A 19,094-nucleotide genomic window follows, 5' to 3' on the forward strand; every position below is an offset into this window, starting at 1 on the left:
AGGAGTGGGAAGGAAGCGGGCGTGGCCTTAATTAAAGTACAGCCCCAGCATTTGCCTGGTGTGAAAATGGGAAACCATGGAAAATTATCTTCAGGGCTGCCAACAGTGGGGTTCGAACCCACTATCTCCTGAATGATAGCTCACAGCTGCGCGACCCTAACCGCACGGCAAACTCTCTTGGTGATAATAATAATAATAATAATAATAATAATAATAATAATAATAATAATAATAATAATAATAATAATAATAATAATAATTGTACCGGTTGGTACACCTATACGCCGCACATTTGAATTTTCCGCCTTAAATTACTTTCTACCGGAGAAACTCTGAATTTTAACAACTGAATTAATCCAACAGTTCCTCAGAAGATGCCACTGTGTGTATTTCGATTTGTTTTTGTTTTTTTGGTTGATCAAGAAGTGTGGACCTTCTCTGACAGATATGTCTACTAAAAAACTATGATCATGCACCCTGGTGTGAAGGGAAGGAACTTTTTGAAGAAATTTTGTATTCGTAAGTTTTGGTCTTTACTAAATTTTGTTCTTTCATTTGTGGGTTGGCAATATTAAGCTTTCTTTCCGCCTGTTTTGAACTTAGCCAATCAGTAATTTCTGTAATGAATTTTCCACCTATCAGAGGTTTCTTCTTCAAATTTCCATGTGTAACTCTTAGCTACCCAATAAAGTTGAGCGGGTGTGTTTTTATTATTCATGAAAGGTCTCGAATCTTCCACGAGGGTTTAAAAACTGCTGATTTTCTTGGCTCTTCGCCACTTCAACAACATCTAGCTTAGTGTATGGAAGTATAGCAGGGGGCAAGTTGCGCCTCTTCCTTCGAGCAGCAGCTCTCCAGCAAAGGTAATGGCCTCTTAACATCTTTTCTTTCTTGGTCAACAGTTTAACCCCTGGGGAAGGTTCGAAACCTTTTCAAGTATCCTAACTGTTTAAAATGTAAATTAGTGCCGGCTTATGTAAACATTTTCTTATTACTTTAAATGTAAATCGGGGATAGAGAGTGCTTTACCCTCTCGAGCTCCCCTTCATTTCGACTTGAGGTGACTATGTTTTTGTAACTGATTTTCTAATCTTTCCTAATGTGTTAAAATTTTCTTATACAAGTCACCTATATAGTGTGGGAACAGCCCCTGTGTATCGGCCTAGCGCCACTTAGGTTTTAAAATGTGTATTTAGGAGTGCTAATTCACGCCTCTATTCCTTTTGCGTTTTGGGCCGTTTTTATTAACATAGTATTTGTCCACTAAGGCCCGGTAGAATGGGTACAAGATACCCCTGTTTCTTTGTAAGTGTGCCTTGAGGGCAGTTTGTAGTAAAGTCCGTTTATGGTCTTTTGATAGGCTTGAAAAATTGAGAGCGGTCAGCTCTTTCTGGTATTTTGAAAGGTGCCTCTAGGGGGCTTGACATTACTAGGTGGGAGCAAATGCTCCATGTAATTAGGGGTTTTCTGCCCTTTGGTAATTTGTGGTTGTGAGCTGAGAGCTCAGAAATTGTTAAACTTGGGGGCTCGTAGCCCAGAATTCTAAAAACTTAACTAGTGCTTTCGTTTGTAAAGTTGCATTGTACCTGATTTTTCTTTGTTACTTCACCTTGTTATCAGTTGAAAATATAACCTTTATTTAAATTTTAAATTCATCTTTCAGACTTGTAGTTAGACTCATTCCAGCACCTTCTTTCACCTCTGCTGATCCACCAAAACACAATAATAATAATAATAATAATAATAATAATAATAATAATAATAATAATAATAATAATAATAATAATAATAATAATAATAATAATAATAATAATAATAATAATCATCATCATCATCATCATCATCATCATTTTACAGTCCCAGTTTCCCCGGTACTGTGGGCGAGCCTCTTCCACTCTGTCATATTGAGATACATTCTGTTGTTAATCATGTCCTTCAGGGTCCTTCCCTGATCTGCAATGTCTATCCAGTGGGTTCTTGGTCTTCACACTATACGTTTTCCTGTCACGTCTCTCTAACATAGATCATCATAATATGATTGGTTTTCTACAACAGTAGTGAGTGTGATATTTGTACGAACACATAAAGAAAGTTGTCATAGAATGAGATAATCCTTCACCTTCTAATTACAAATAATATTGATTCTGATAAGATTAATCATTTCATTTGATTTCCTGATATATCTTTTAGAAGTCTGTGTACTATTGCATGAATTCCCTAAGGTGCTCGGCTCACTTGTTCTCACTTGGTAGGTTTCGGTCAACTCTGCATGCAGATCTAGCAACTCTGAACTTTGGAATGTGCTTTGATCGCCCCAACATCTCGTAGTTTAACCAGAAAATACTGTGATAATGGTTGAGCAAAGATTTGGGTGTTAATTACTAATTTATTTTCAATTACTAACTAATAAAAATCTATTCAACATCTTAGATATTCAGTAGAGGTACACATAGCATGCTTTTCAAAATTCAGAAAGGTTTATAGCAGAGTGAAGTATGAGATTCTCCATTAGGGTATCATGTAGGCCATGCAGCAGAAATTTCATCATAATTAGCCTTGCTTATGTCTAATATCTGATTTGTTAATATTTTTAGGGTCTTCACATTTCTCTCTCTCTAGTCATTTCACTCATGACTATCATGACCCAAGGACTTTGTTACTTCTCTCTTAAGTTGATGGCTTTCTGTACGATCTTGAGTCTTCTGGACAGTAGTTCTCCAAGGTGTTAGTGATCTCTCTTATCTGATCAACCCATCCCATTGTGACCTGTTCTAATGACCTTTTGCTATAAACTTTTTCTTGGACAATTAGCTTTTCCAGTTTGTCACTCTTTCTCTTCATAATATCACCAAAGAATAGCAGGAATCTGTCGTACACCACTTGGTATAGGCTTTCTTGTATTCCAATTTCCTGAATGACAGAATCATCTGTTTGCTTGGCTGTCCATGGTAATTGCAACAACCTTGCTGACACAGGGGCGGAGTCAACCGTATTGCTGGAAGTAGGCCTAATATCTGTGGGTATGGGAGGAGTATTAGAGTATTAGAGTTTGAAGCCTCGTCACAATTGACTCCACCCGTCCTCTCCTCCCTTCCGCACTCCCCTATTCCTTCCCCTCCGAGTTCACTGCCGCCTCTGCAGCACAGTTACAACACCAGACTCAGAGCCAACAGACGGGCAGCAACCAACACAACAGTAGATAACAAATAACAACTTCCACTTACATGTAAGTCCTCATCTGTTTCAATTTTATGTAAACCGAATTCTCTCCTTACGTTCAATTTCTTATTTCTTCTTTTCCTTCTCTTACAGAAAACATTATTTCTGCATCTACTGACATTTTCTGGCAAGGTTTCAGCCATTTTTATTACCTACCGGTGCTAAGGGTCACTTACATTCTTTCAACAGATGCTTCTGTCTCACTTGCTGACGAATTTCATCAGCGGCCTTGGAAAGATTGTATTCATGACAATCAAGTTTATGCTTGTGTTCACGCCCTCATGTCGTTGGCTTTATATTATTACCACTTTGGTTTTCCACTAATATTTTATATGAACTGTTTTTAATTAGAATTGTAATAGAAGAAGTTTTAGTCTCTGACAAGATTATAGTTTAATCATAAGACAGTTGTCCATTAGCATCTTTATATTATTATTTACATATTTTACGCCCACATTGGAGCACTGAAATCAATACATTTGAGTTAATTTCTTCTTCTTCTTCTCCCAGAACTTTTTCATCCTCTCCGACCTGGAAGCCCTTTGTGTGTCCGATATAGTATATTGTTTCCGTTCAACTGCTTTTAGTTTGAGACTTATGCTTTTGTTCTTCAAAATCCTCTTCTCTTTTCTGTCTTTGATTTGTTGCCGAGTTATACCCAATTCTTCCAAATCGTCCTGAACTTCTTTGAACCAATTATTATTGATTTTATTCTTCAAAAAGTAATCGAATAGTTGTTTCAATATCCTGGTGTCTGCTAATCTTGATATGTGACAGAAAAAGGAAATTCTTCTTTTACGCATTGTAGATATTATTGATTCACATTCACGATAGACAATGTTGTTAGGCAACAATCTCCACTGTCCATCAACTTGGTGTTTTTTATTAATAATTGTTCTAAGAATTCTTCTCTCAGTTTTCTGTAATTTGTCTGTTGTAGATTTTACATTTAATTTGAATAAAGTTTCACTAGCATAGGTTGCCTCTGGTTTAACTATGGAATTATAGTGTTTCAGCTTAGCGTTTATCGAAAGAGATTTTTTTTTATAGGTTGGCCAGGTAAGTCTTTGTGCTTGTTTAAATTTAGTTGTTCTGTGTTCTATTGCTTCTTTTTCATTTGTGTTCCATGTTATTATTTCCCCAAGATATTTGAATTTCTGAACAATTTTAATCTCTTTATTACTGTTCAGCTGAATAACTGGTAAATCAACTTTAAAAGTTGGCATCATTTCTGTTTTTTCAAATGAAATTTGTAATCCCATTTTTTTAGCTACAATTTCTAGTTGTTCAATTTGAAATTTAGCCTCTTCTATTGTATTTGCAAGTAATGCTAAATCGTCCGCAAAAGCAAGGCAGTTGAGTTTAATATTTCTACCGATCTTGATAGTTGGTTGGCATTTCTTGTTCCATTCACGCATAACCTTCTCCAATGCACAATTAAATAACAATGGTGAAAGTCCGTCTCCTTGTCGAAGTCCAGTTCTTATAGTGAATGATTCTGATAATTCACCTCTAAATTTAACTTTTGCCTTCGTATTTTTAAAAGTCATATTAATGAGGTTAACAAGTTTTTGATGTAAGCCAAATTCTTTAAGGCTTTTTAATAATGAGTCACGATGAATACTGTCGTATGCTTTTTTAAAATCTACAAACGTGATGACCAGACCCTTACTTCGAACTCTTTGGTGCTTCATTATCCATTTTAAACTAATGATTTGATCTGGACAGCTTCTACCTGGTCGAAATCCTCCCTGATATTCTCCAAGTTCTTGGTCGAGTTGTTCTTGGATTCTTGTGTATATAATCTTGGATAAAATCTTGTATGTAATATCAAGTAAGGATATCCCCCGATAATTATTTGGATCGGAGCGATCACCTTTCTTGTGCAGCGGGTGGATTATCGCTGTATTCCATTCCTCAGGAAGCTTCTCCGTGTTCCAAATATCAATGATGTATTTATGTAGGTTTTGAATAGTCTGATCATTAGCATTCTTCCATATTTCTGCTACTATTTGATTCTCTCCTGCTGCTTTGTAGTTTTTAAGTGCATTAATTGCCGTTTTCACTTCATTGTAAACTGGTGGTATAATCTTTTGTAATGGAGTTTTATTTTTTGGGTTAGGATCAAATTCTAAATGTTCCACAGGATCCTCACAATTAAGTAACTCTTTAAAGTATTCTGCAAGAATGTTAGCATTATCCTGATTATTGTGTGCCATTTTACCATTTTTATTTCTTAACATAAGTGTGGGAGGGGTAAATTTAGATTGATATTGCTTGAATGTTTTGTAATAGTCTCTTGTTTTATGCTGATTGAATGTTTCTTCTATAGTGCTAAGCATTTCCTTTTGATAATTCCTTTTAATTGTCCTAATTTCTTTAGCTGTTTGTCTTCTGGCATTAATTAGTTCTTCTCGAGATTTTTCCGTTTTCCTCTGTTGATCATTTATCCATGCCTTGTGTCTTGCTTGAATTGCTTTGTCACATTCCTCGTTCCACCACGCATGTTTCTTTCTCCTTTTGATTGGGGCAATTTCTTCAGCTATGGTTTTAAGTTTGTTGATCATTGTCTCTAATTTGTCATTTAAAGGTGTTTTGGATCTCTCTAAATATATTTTATTATTTATTAAGTAACTGGGATCATAATTTCTCCTTGCTTTGAGATGATTATGTTTGTGTTTCCTTTTTGGTGTTAACTTGATTTTTATTTTTGAGATATAATGATCCGAGTCAATGTCTACCCCACGGAGGACTCTGACATTATAAATTTCTTTATGATAATCTTTATCCATGGCAACATGATCAATCTGAAACTCTCCCAATTTTACGTTAGGGCATTTCCATGTCATAAGTTTATGTGGTCGCCTCATGAATCTGGTGGTTTCCAAAACGAGTCTATGATCTGCACAAAGTTCAATTAATCTTTGGCCATTTTTGTTCGTTAATTTATGAGCTGGCCATTTTCCTACAACTGTGCGATACTTCTTTTCTCTGCCTATTTTAGCATTGAAATCTCCAAGTAAGATTTTTATATGCTCATCAGGGATCTTCGCTAATATGTAATCAAGTTCCTCCCAAAAGTTTTCAACTCCTTCTCTATCTTTATTGTTTTTGTCATTTGTTGGTGCATGGACATTTATTAAAGTATAAGTTTTATTCCCTACTTTAATTGTTAGAAGTGCCATCCTCGAAGATTTTGAAGAAAATTCTTCAATTGAGTCTATTATGCTACTATGAACAAGAAAACCTACACCAAATTGAGGGACATTCTTCATTACTCTTTCTCCTGGAGGTCCTTTGTAGAGACGATAACCTCCTGATTCAATTGGGTCCTGGTCTGTGTTCCTAAGTTCTTGTAAAGCCATTATTAAAATCCTATGTTGGTCCATCACATCAGTTAAATGTTTCAACTTGCCCACCTTACTTAGTGAATTAATGTTTAATGTTGCAAAGTATGAAAATTTTCCTGATTTGTTGAACTTAAGTCTCTTCTTACATTGTTGGGTTAGTCCACTGTCTGTCAGCTGTCTGTCAATTGTCTGTTGGACTTCCAGGCGCTCCGATTCGCCTAGGTCTTCTACTTGACACCCCACCGATTCCGAGTGGTGTCTTTGTGCAGATCCTTGTTGTTGTTTGTCCACACCGGTGGATTTATTCATTAGAAGACTCATCATCATTGATTGTCTGATCTTTCGATCGAAACATTTCTGACCAAGGTCAGGCTTTACAATTCCAGATGTGATCTGGAAAGGTGATTAATGAAGTATGAATTGGTGATGAATGAAGTGCTACAAGTTCATCCTAGTTGTTCAGGACTGGGAGTAGGCATTTCCTCCATACTCCGCATATGTTATGGTTTTCCCGCCAATACTCGGGTAGCTGATTGCAGTGGTTTCCCACTGGGCGATGGGGTCGCCACATCCCTACGCCAGCATCTTTATATATTGTATCACTTTTCACATTTTTATGTTCCGAATTTTAATAACTGACTAAACTTTTAACTTCCACTTTTAAATTAGTTGTATTGTTGATGATTGTGTTTAGGCTGAAGATGCCCTTAATCGAGGGTGAAACATGTCCCATGTAACTAAGAATCTATTTATGTAACCACTATAAGTGAAAATATAAGTATTGGATAGGTGGAACAAATTAAAACACCTTTATTATTGTTGAACTGTAAAATTTTCAATACGGACCTAAAATGAGGTTTATAACATGTAATCCTGCTATACTTCCATACACTATGCTAGATGTTGTTCGAGTGGCCCAGAGACAAGAAAATCAGCAGTTTTATACCCTCATGGAAGATTCGAGACCTTTCATGAATAATCAAGCCACACCCTCTTTCTTTATTGGTCCGTCTTGAAAATACACTCAAAGTCGAAGAAGAAATACATGATTGGTCAAAAATTAATTACAGAAATTCTGGATTGGCTCAATTCAAAACAGGCAGAAAGAAAAGATTAATATTGCCAACCCACAAATGAAAGAACAAAATTTAGTAAAGAGAAAACTTATGAATACAAAATTTCTTCAAAAGGTTCCTTAACTTCGCACCAGGGTGCATAATCCGTTTTTTTAGTAGAGACATCTATAAGAGAACGTCCACATGGAAAACAAAACAAGTTGAACTCCACACAGTATTGACAACTTCGTAATCACAAAATGTACTGTAGTGACATCTTCTGAGAAACCAATGAGTTGATCCAGTTTTTAAAGTTCAGAGTTTCTCCTGTAGACGAGTGCTTATTGGCGCAATATTTAAACTTGCGGCGTAGAGATGTACCTCTCGGTACAATGATATCTATATGTATCAAGTAAATATTGTTCAGACTGAGATAGATTTACTACTTTTCCCTATTTGGTTTACTCTCTTTGGTGGACAGTACTGTACTGGAGAAATGAACATGAAAGTGCCACTGTTCTAGTCCCCGCTTCAATTAATTGCCACCAATCTGCATTTAGGGCAGTCGCCCACGTGGCAGACAGCCCATCAATTGTTTACTTAGTCTTTTCTTCAACCATATTTCAAAAAAGTGATTTCTAAATCACTGTCTTTTTTCATGATTCTTTATCACTGTTCATCAAGAATAAATAAAAGTTCACAATGATTCCAAGCAAAGCTTGATCAGCCAGGTACTATGCATTAACTGAAGAACAAATCAGTGAACTCTGTTACAAAGTAAGTACGAGATTTGTCATCAGTATTGAAATATGTAAACCAGCTCTGTGGTACATGAAGGGGTATACCCCAGATACCTGGATACCCCACGTTTAATTCCCAGTCACTTTGAGGATTTTCATTGTGAAGTGTTATTTGAAACAGGGTTTGCTCAGCCTTGTTCAACCGTAAAGTTTTCTGAAATGTAGTGGACCCAGTGAAAACAGCAAGCAATATGGTTGATGATGTTATCACATGGACCAAGTACACGCAAATACAGTCTAGACTGGTTAAGACGTCCCTCTCTAGCGCATTTCCCTGGTTATAACGTCATTATTCCAAAGTCCCAGGACGTGTCCTATTAAATACATGCTAAAGAAACCTGGATAGCACATTTCCGTCACTCTTTGGTACGTTCGTAACTCCCCCCCATAATAAATTTAAATTAGCGTTCCAGTCACGTTGCGCGCTCGACAGGCCAGCGACAACTGGCCTGGGTAGGGATTTGGCAGAGAACTTTATTTCACGGTCCCAGAGCGCGGTTCCGTGTTGGCCTACAGCTGCAGGGAGCATCAGTCCCAAGCCAGTCTTATTATCTTTCCGTCTGACGTGTTGGTACTTAATTTTCATGAGGCCTCTTTCAGACAGCATGCATTCGACCCGCTTCTGCGTCTAGCCGCCGGTCCGTCCAGGCTTAAACTAAGAACTCATTGTTCAAATAGAATCTTTCAGATGATGTGCAGGCGGAGAGTAACAGCGCACGGCAGAAATGTTTGAGTGGGCAACCTGTGGTGAGTTGCGGTATTTAAGCACGTTGTTATACACTGCGGATCGGCTGTGCTCGCAAAATCAGTACTGCAGCCTGTATCAGAACCCGATAGTGTACCTATAAGGAAGTAGAAATGGATTTGGGCCGATGACCTTCGATGTTAGGCCCCTTTAAACAACAAGCATCAGCATCATCATCAGAAATGGATTTAGACGATAAACAAAAATACTGTAGGTCGGGTCTCTCCCATTTGACATATTTATTTCTCATTTCCAATTTAAAAGTTATTTGTATGTTTTTCTTTTCCTGTGTGATTTACAGCGGTTGTTATGGAGCCTGAAATAGACATTGAAAACTTAATAACTTTAATGTCGGAAATACCAGTGGTATTTTGGGGAAGTGTGATATCATTTATTGAGAGATTATCCTCAAAATTGTACCCATCTCCTTCTCTAAAGGAATGTGAACGACATAGCATGCGTGAACTATTTTAATATTTTCTTAATGTAGGAGGTAAACGAAAACTATGATGGTCCATATTTATTACCCAGACTGAAAAGGATCCACTGGAAAGTGCAGGGATTTTTGCACTACTCGACCTATTGTGTGTGTAAGATTCAGTGGAAGCAGGTGAAACCACCCATACTACATACTAAGAGACAAGAATTTCATACTGTTCCGTATTGAGGTGAGTTCAATATTAAGTTATGGTTCCATCTTTTAATACTATTAAAATATTAATATTAAAATGGACACGCATTACTGATGCTTAAGGCTTTTCGCAGATGACGTTATTCTCTACAGAGTAATAAATATGTTACAAGATTGTGACCAATTGCAAAATGACCTCGATAATGTTGTGAGATGGACAGTAGGCAACGGTATGATGATAAACGGGAATAAAAGTCAGGTTGTGAGTTTCACAAATAGGAAAAGTCCTCTCAGTTTTAATTACTGCGTTGATGGGGTGAAAGTTCCCTTTGGGGATCATTGTAAATACCTAGGTATTAATATAAGGAAAGATCTTCATTGGGGTAATCACATACATGGAATTGTAAATGAAGGGTACAGATCTCTGCACATGGTTATGAGAGTATTTAGGGGTTGTAGTAAGGAGGTAAAGGAGAGAGCATATTTGTCTCTGGTGAGACCCCAACTAGAGTATGGTTCCAGTGTATGGGACCCTTACCAGGATTACTTGATTCAAGAACTGGAAAAAATCCAAAGAAAAGCAGCTCAATTTGTTCTGGGTGATTTCCGACAAAAGAGTAGTGTTACAAAAATGTTGCAAAGTTTGGGCTGGGAAGACTTGGGAGAAAGGAGACAAGCTGCTCGACTAAGTGGTATGTTCTGAGCTGTCAGGGGAGAGGTGGCGTGGGAGGACATCAGTAGACGAATAAGTTTGGATGGTGTCTTTAAAAGTAGGAAGGATCACAATACGAAGATAAAGTTGGAATTCAAGAGAACAAATTGGGGCAAATATTCGTTTATAGGAAGGGGAGTTAGGGATTGGAATAACTTACCAAGGGAGATGTTCAATAAATTTCCAATTTCTTTGCAATCATTTAAGAAAAGGCTAGGAAAACAACAGATAGGGAATCTGCGGGAATCTGCCACCTGGGCAGCTGCCCTAAATGCAGATCAGTAGTGATTGATTGATTGATTGATTGATTGATTGATTGATTGATTGATTGATTGATTGATTGATTGATAAAATTATACAGTGCCTCATAAACTACAATTAAAAAATACATATTTGACTTTAGACTTCTACATAACTTTGAAATCTCAATGCACAGTGCTTCCTTATGTGTTACGGTGCTCCATAAACTGCATCTGATGCATGTTGTTTAAAGGGGCCTAACATCTGAGATCATCGGCCCTAAACTGCATCTGACAGCATCATCTAAACTTCATTCTTACCTGTGCATCTTATTTGTGTTTTTTGGCTATATTTCAACGCACAGTGCTCCTTAAAGATTTTCACTAGCAGAAACCAAACAGAATTATTTAAACTTCACATTTCATTTTTCTATGCATTGTTTTACACTTATTTGTATTTGGTTGATGATGACCATGAATACTGGTTGAAACCGGGACCAATTTTAATTAAATAGGAATGTAAACTTACATTTCTTATTTTAATAGTATTGAAAAGTGGAACCATTATATACCTTCTTTTAACTTAATATTCATTACTACACATGGTGACACGGGTGTGTGTTACACCCATGCCGTGTGAAAGCGACTCGAGTGACGTGTATACGTAAATACGTAAATTAGGCCTACAGTACTTACATGTGTAACAGCGTATGTAAATTAGGCCTATTGTACTTTGTATACAACTGACATGTTGGTACTTAATTTTACGCTTGTAAATGAATTGTGTAACAACGTACATAAATTAGGCCTACTGTACTTGTGCATAGTGGCTTGCAGGACATTCACTTATGGAGAAGAGGAAAGCTAGACACTTTATAGACGACGAAAAATTAAAGTTTATTGAGTAAGTGGAAGCTAAACAACATGTGAACCGTGTGCAAATCGCCCAGATGTTGGACTTTGATGTTACAACTACAAACATAATTGTCAGTGACATGTACAGTTCGCGTTTCTAAGAACGTTTGACATTAAAGTTTTAGTATGTTGGTGTTCTTAAAATGTATTATTTCTTTATTTATTTCATTAAACACTTGTTTCTTTCTTAAATTTAACAGCGAAATTGTTTTTCATATTTTAGCACACTCTCTCTATGTGACGTTCCATTTTTTGGTCACTACAAAAACGTCCTAACTAGTTTTGACTGTATCTGCAGGCTATCTTGATAGGCAATGGTTGTCTTGGCAGATCAAGGTCTTTAAAGAGCTGCATGTGCTATGGATTTGTTATCTTTTTATCCCCACACAAACAATATTGTTAACTTGAGTTTATGCTATACACAAGTACTTGAGGTATGTTTACAGGCAAAAGTGACAGTTTAATGTCACAAATGCCCATAGTATTCATAACTTTTTTTAAAAATAATTATAGGTAAATAGAATTTAAACTTAATTTTGAAATATAGAGATACATCTATCAGTAACTCTGCCAATGCACATATTTATGTTACATACCAGGTTGAGAGCTATAACCAGTTAGAGATTGGTTGTCATCATCTTCTTTCTTCTTATCTTTGTTCTTCCTTTGATCTTGGTCCCCACCTTCTCCCATGATCATTTTCCTCAATTCATGACGCTCCTGTTCCTCTTTTTCCAAAGACAGCTATTATATAAAAAGATAGGAAGAGTTTCCATTAAAGTGTGATTTTTGCTTCATGATAATATAAAATTAAATGGTTGTTAAACTCACCTGGGTGCTTGTTTTCTTGTTGGAAAGCATATTTTCTATATTTTTGCCCATTTCTTCAATATCTGAGCTATCTTCATCAGAGCTTTCACCTTCATCAGTAGATAGAACTTCATTTGAAGAAAGAACACGATTCTGCAGGTCAAATATTCTCTGGCATTCTTCTTTGTACCTGTAACACAAGAATAGGAAATCCTTTAATCATCATCATCATCATCATCATCACCGAGCTCGATAGCTGCAGTCGCTTAAGTGCGGCCAGTATCCAGTATTCGGGAGATAGTAGGTTCGAATCCCACTGTCGGCAGCCCTGAAAATGGTTTTCCGTGGTTTCCCATTTACACACCAGGCAAATGCTGGGGCTGTACCTTAATTAAGGCCACGGCCGCTTCCTTCCCACTCCTAGCCCTGTCCTCTCCCATCGTCGCCATAAGACATATCTGTGTCGGTGCGACGTAAAACAACTAGCAAAAAAACTAGCATCATCATCTTCATCTAACCCTTCCAGCTTGCCGGGTAAGGTGGTATTGAACGAGCTCTTGCAGGCGTTGTCTGTCCATGTAAGTCTCTCTCTCTGTGATCACCCTCCAGTTGCTTCCTCTACTCTCTACATCTATCTTCAGTTGGTCTAGCCATTGTTTGAAATTAAAGTGGATAGTTACGAGGGCAAGTCAATAAGTATTTGCATTCAATTTTTATAATTTATTACAAAAGAGTACACACTTTTTTATTGATATCATTTTTCAACATAGTCACCCTGCTTTTCAATGCACATGGTCCACCATTTCATAAGCTTTCTGATACCCACTGCAAAAAAGGTCAAAAAAGGTTTCTGGGTTTGCAGCAAACAACATATGCGCCATTTCCTTCACTTGTTGATCGGAGCTCTTAGAGCATCTTTAAGTGGAGCAAACAGGTGGTAATCTGACGGGACGAGATCAGCACTGTCCGCAGGATGCTCCAACATCTCAAAACGCAGCATCTGAAGAGTATGAGCGATGTGGCAGCGGTATGTGGACGCGCATTGTCATGCAACAAAAGAACTCCTTCTGACAATTGACCTCTGCGTTTATTGTAAATTGCATGTAAAAGCTTGTTTACCAGCATATCACTGTAATGTTCACTTTTACTGGTAATGTTCCAGGAGTCCCAAAAAAATGTGAGCATCACTTTTCCTGGAGAAGGTTGACTCTTGAATTTCTTAAGATTCTCACACGATTGCACTTCTACTCTTGATGGAGTTGTTTTGGAACTCATCTCGAACAGACGATGTTAAAGTTAAGCCTGTTATGCATGATTGCACACGTAGAACCACAGCTAATGTGTATTTGGTTTGCCACGTCATCAACAGTCACTTGTCTGTTATTCAGGATCATATCATACACTTGTTCATTATTGGCATCAGTTATGGCTGCAAATGGATTTTTATAATTTATTACAAAAGAGTACACACTTTTTTATTGATATCATTTTTCAACATAGTCACCCTGCTTTTCAATGCACACGGTCCGCCATTTCATAAGCTTTCTGATACCCACTGCAAAAAAGGTCAAAAAAAGGTTTCTGGTTTTGCAGCAAACAACATACGCGCCACTTCCTTCACTTGTTGATCGGAACTCTTAGAGCATCTTTAAGTGGAGCAAACAGGTGGTAATCCTCATCGTTCATGTTGGTGCGACTGCTTTTGAACTGTTCAGTCCACTGGTAAACACTTCGCTGTGGCAAAACATTGTCCCCGTATTGTGCTGAAAGTCTTCTATGAATTTCTGCTCCTAGTACACCCTCAGACGACAAAAGACGGATTACGGAACGCTGTTCTTCCTTGGTGCAAAGAGAGAGTGGCGCGGCCATCTTTACATCATAACAGCGCAAGCTGTACTGATCTGATAATGCTGAAACCCATCACAGACACGGACAACGGTGCCACACAACACCATAGAGCCAATCTAAAAACAATCAGAGAAAAATTGCAGATACTTATTGACTTGCCTACATATATCAAATAAACATCAGCTTTTAATGCGTATAGCCAGGATTAGGTGCTTGTTTTCAGTTCTCCAAAGACTGGAAAAAAACCCTGATATAGTCAACTGGCATTTATGAGTGCTTAAAACGTAGAAATCTGTGTTGATAGACTCAAGGGCATGTTTAAGAAAACATTTATAGGGTAAAATCTTAACATTTATGAACAATGTATTTGAAAGGATAATGACACTAAGGAACAAGAAGGAATTTTTTTTTGTATCACTGGAGAAAAATTATAGATTCCTGTGGAAATAAGGCACTGAATCTACAAATCACAGCAGTTTTCTGTTGGGGCTAGCTTAAATTACATTCATAATAAAACTAATTATTGTAACCATTCTCCACATGATCTCAGCTGTTCGCAACGTCACCAGAAAGATTTCCTGTTAAGTTGAGAAGATTTTCAAAATATTCCTTCCACCTGTCCAATGATTTTCAGTGATCTTTTATGAGGTCTCCTGATTTACCCAAAACACTATTCATTTTCATTTTCCCTCCAAGATTCTTTATTACTGTCCAGAAAGGTCTCCTGCCACTTGACCCAGCCTTTCCAGGTTATTACTGAAATCTTCCCCACAACTTGTTGGATTTAACAATTATTTGTTTCTTTCATCTATGAACTATTCCCTGTCTGGATCAGTCCTTGTTTGGAGCCATTTCTGATATGCCTTCTTTTTATGTTCACAAGCTGCTGTCATTTCATCATTTTATCAAAATGTTCGCTTCTTCCCATCTTTACACACAGTTGTTTCTAACAAAGAAAAATATTTTGGTCCCATGCGATTCCACTTTGAACAAGTTTCATTTCAAGGACTTTGAAAGTGCCATAGAAGTGCTCAAATTAAATGTATGAGAGGAGGATATGCAGCAACATACACACACCCACAGTGTCTTTCTCTTCTCTCTTTCTTCCTTTTTCTGCCCCACTGTTGGGCGCCAAATTTTCTTGAACCGCAACTGGACTGGGGATCATTTATCTTGAACCGTTAGCGACTCTTTTCTTTTCTAACCCCGGTGCCTTTCTCTTTTTGCTTCACAGTTGGGCATCAATTTTTCTTGCATCTTTTATTTGGGTGTCCTCTGCTGGCGTACAAGAACATCCTCGGCTAGCTACGAATTATGTCTCAGGGATTTAATTATACAAAGAAAATTTTTTATGTGTGTCCAAGTGAGAATTCCCTCTCTTAATTTTTAGTATCTCGGCATATCAATCAAGTCATCAAATCAAAATATACTTGATTTAATATTCAATTATTTATCAGCCCTTATGAAATTTACTTAGATTAATCCTTTAATTTATAAATGAAAATAATATTAAGTTAAATTCTTAACTACTAACTTTATTCAAGATCTTTAAAAATAGGATAATTTAAAATCTTTCCACATCAATCTCTTGTACACAGTAGCATTTCATTCAAGGTATATAAAAATATTATTCTGAAATTATTATTTTCCTCATCTTCAATTCAAAATCCATCAAACTTTTTTTTATCATCCAAGGTCTCACTTTCATAAATAAAGTAATTTAAATCCTATATTTTCCTCCAAAAATAAATAAATTTAAAAAAAATTATTTAACTCCTTATCTTGACATAAATTAATCAATCATTTCAACTGCCGAACTCAAAAATTAAAGAAAAGATATAATGAGAATAAAATAAAATGTAATTCTTCAGGAATATAACCTAAGAGTTGTTAAATTCTTTTGAAATATAAAATCTTGACATGTTACTATGTTCCATCCACATATCAAATATTTATACGATATTGTGTTTTACATATGTACATAATTATTAGAGAAAATAGAATGAAATGAAATGCTTCTTTTTCTTTAAATAGAATCAATGAAATGTTTCTTTTTCTTTTTCTTTTTCTTTTTTTACATAATATTCGATCATTGTTTCATATTGTTCAAAATCAATTTTATTAATAAATGTAGGCAGAATAAGTAATGTTTCAGGTGTGTAGCATTCCTATAATAATATACTAATAAGTAAATATATATATATTAATCGTAATTAGACGTATTCCAAAATATTCCCTAAGAAATATGCAAAATTCTCCAACATATCCTCAACAAATTTGGAAATAAGGTTATATCATGGTCGTATCATTTCATAATTCGATCACATGGTTGCAAATAGTCAAGGAACACCATAGATGAAATTTTCTAGCTTGTTAATGATATTGATAAAACATTATGAAGACACTACCATCAATAATTTGCCATTTCTACTTAAATCAGTTGAAATACTCAGCATCAAGTGAAATTCCCCTTGAAAATACCATCATTACTTTTTATTATAGGTTATTAGGAATTATTTTGATGATCGTACTCTGTTATTAATAAATTTTAAATAAATATAACGAAACTTAATTTATTCTGCCTGCATTTCTGGACTGGGATGGATGTTCACTCGTTCTCCTGTGGGGAGATCATCTCCGGATTATGGCTGCCACATATCCAGGTTGTGGTCTCTAGTCTCGGGTTTGTAGGAATAGCCGATCGGGTTACAGCCAGACGTCAATTACATCTTCAATTTAGCTGGTTATCGCGGTGATCTCATAGACAAGCATAAGAAACATATTTGAAAGCATCATTAGTTTCATATCTTGCTATTTATAGAACTTTCTTGAATTATTTCTATGATAAACAAGGTAGATTATGACGTCTCAAATGTCAATACTTTAGTTTGAATGATCTAAATGGTGTCTTAAATATTGCCTTGTTTTATGATCAAATACTTTAAGTGATTTTCAACGTCTTCTCTAATAAATATATGATAATCTTTAATTCGGTTCCAATCTGCGCTCAGCTATTCTTTTTGTTCTCTTTCGGATATTCCAATTAGGAATCTTCTTCCGTATAATAGGAATATAGCGTTATGATTAAATGTTGTCTCGTTTTCTCAGTATTCAAAGAAACCTTCCTTTTAAAACAAGCTATTTTTCTTGTGTATCAATCCTTACATAAAACTTCGTCTTGTTTTTTTTAAAGTGTAATGTTCGATTGTTCCTACTGTTGGTCTTTTTTAACAATTTAAACTCAAAGCATTTATCTAACTCACTGCCATTTGGATTCCGTTGTTGTGTACTTTCTTACTTCATATTTACGGCCTCTTTGATTCCACATGTCTGTAAGTTATAGTCCGTATTTTCTGCCTCTTTGATTCCACATGTCTGTACATTTCTGCCACATGACGTATGACACTTTATCGTTATTCATGGCAAAATAGCAATTTTAACATCTCGTTCCAAAATAATCAGGGCAATTAAATGGTACAATTTGTTATATATGCTCATGGAAATCTTGGCACACTGCGACACAATGTTCATTCCACTCCCGGGGTCAGGAAACAGGAGACAATCTTGGAAGTGACACGACACATGTTCAATTCTGGCATTCGGATTGTCTGCACTAACCCGTATGACACAACAGCATAAAGACTCCAATGTCTTCATCACCTTCAAATGATTCTCACGCACAAGTCCCCAAATTTGTTCCACATTTTCCAGGGTGATGCTCGTAGAAGGGATGTTCCTCCACCTGTGAATCACCTGTACCACTCAAAACATTGCATATGACTCGGTACCTCATTGCTGTATGCTTGCCGAAGCACGTTCTATGTCTCTGTGACTGATTTGCCCAGTTTATCGCAAAATTTCGGGGTAACTCGTTGCTCCACTTTCCTCTCCATGATGCAACTACAGACTACCACACCTAAATGTTTAAAAAAAAAAAAAAAAAAAAAAAAAACATCACTATTGAAACTTCTGATATTAACACAGTGATGTGAAGGTTGAAGGTCACTACAGCTGATAGTGCAACACTGTGCTGCCATCTAGTGGTGCACTGTAGAGCTAATCTAGAAACTTTTTGATCTGATCTTGTATGAAGAGTTTAGGAGTTATCATGACAGGTGGTGGTGGTGGTGGTGGTGATGATTTTTGTTTTAAGAGGAAGTACAACTAGGTAGTCACCCTCTCTGAACAAATTAGTGGAAAATAAATTTAAAATAAACTAATTTATTTAACGAAGGAATTTCAAAACGCAATACAAAATAAAACAAAAAATTCTTGAATTAGGCCGAAAAATTCCTAACGAATCAAAAGGGAACGTGCATTCCCTGAGTAACAGTATACTTGTAATTTACAAACCCTTGATTAATCCACTGTCGCACATAAAGCGGATGACGAGATCAGCAGTAGCCGCGTCATTGGCTAGTATGTGTTCAAGTGTTTCCTGCAGGCCGAGGTTCCGCCTTAGGCCAGAGAGATCGGTGCACTCTGTGAGGATGTGGGCCACGGTGAAGTCAGCACCACAAGAACACACTGGAGGGTCTTCCCTCTTTAGGAGATAAGAGTGTGTAGATCATCCATGACCTATCTTCAGCCTACACAATACTATGGCCTCTCTATGTGAAGGTAGGAAAGAGGAATGCCACATGGAGGTTGTCTTCTTAATTGCTCTCAGCTTATTGGGAATTCAGTTAGCTAGCCACTCTGATTAGGACGCCAAGCCGTAGCTGAGAACAAATATTCTTAGCAGGTAGATTAATAGGTCTTGGAGGTAAA

At 36.6% G+C, this 19,094-nt stretch overlaps 1 protein-coding gene across 1 annotated transcript in view; it reads right to left on the minus strand.

Moving 5' to 3' along the window:
- Taf1 (TATA-box binding protein associated factor 1) overlaps positions 1 to 19,094 on the minus strand; it is a 320,423-nt gene that overhangs the window by 94,228 nt on the left and 207,101 nt on the right. The window contains exons 18-19 of the mRNA XM_067146785.2: positions 12,498 to 12,666; positions 12,263 to 12,410 (exon numbers count right to left, since the gene is read on the minus strand). Of these exons, the coding sequence (XP_067002886.1) occupies positions 12,263 to 12,410; positions 12,498 to 12,666 (317 nt within the window). The remainder of the gene's footprint in view (positions 1 to 12,262; positions 12,411 to 12,497; positions 12,667 to 19,094) is intronic.

Source organism: Anabrus simplex, chromosome 5 (genome assembly GCF_040414725.1).
Source record: "Anabrus simplex isolate iqAnaSimp1 chromosome 5, ASM4041472v1, whole genome shotgun sequence".
In the NCBI taxonomy this organism is placed as follows: domain Eukaryota; kingdom Metazoa; phylum Arthropoda; class Insecta; order Orthoptera; family Tettigoniidae; genus Anabrus; species Anabrus simplex.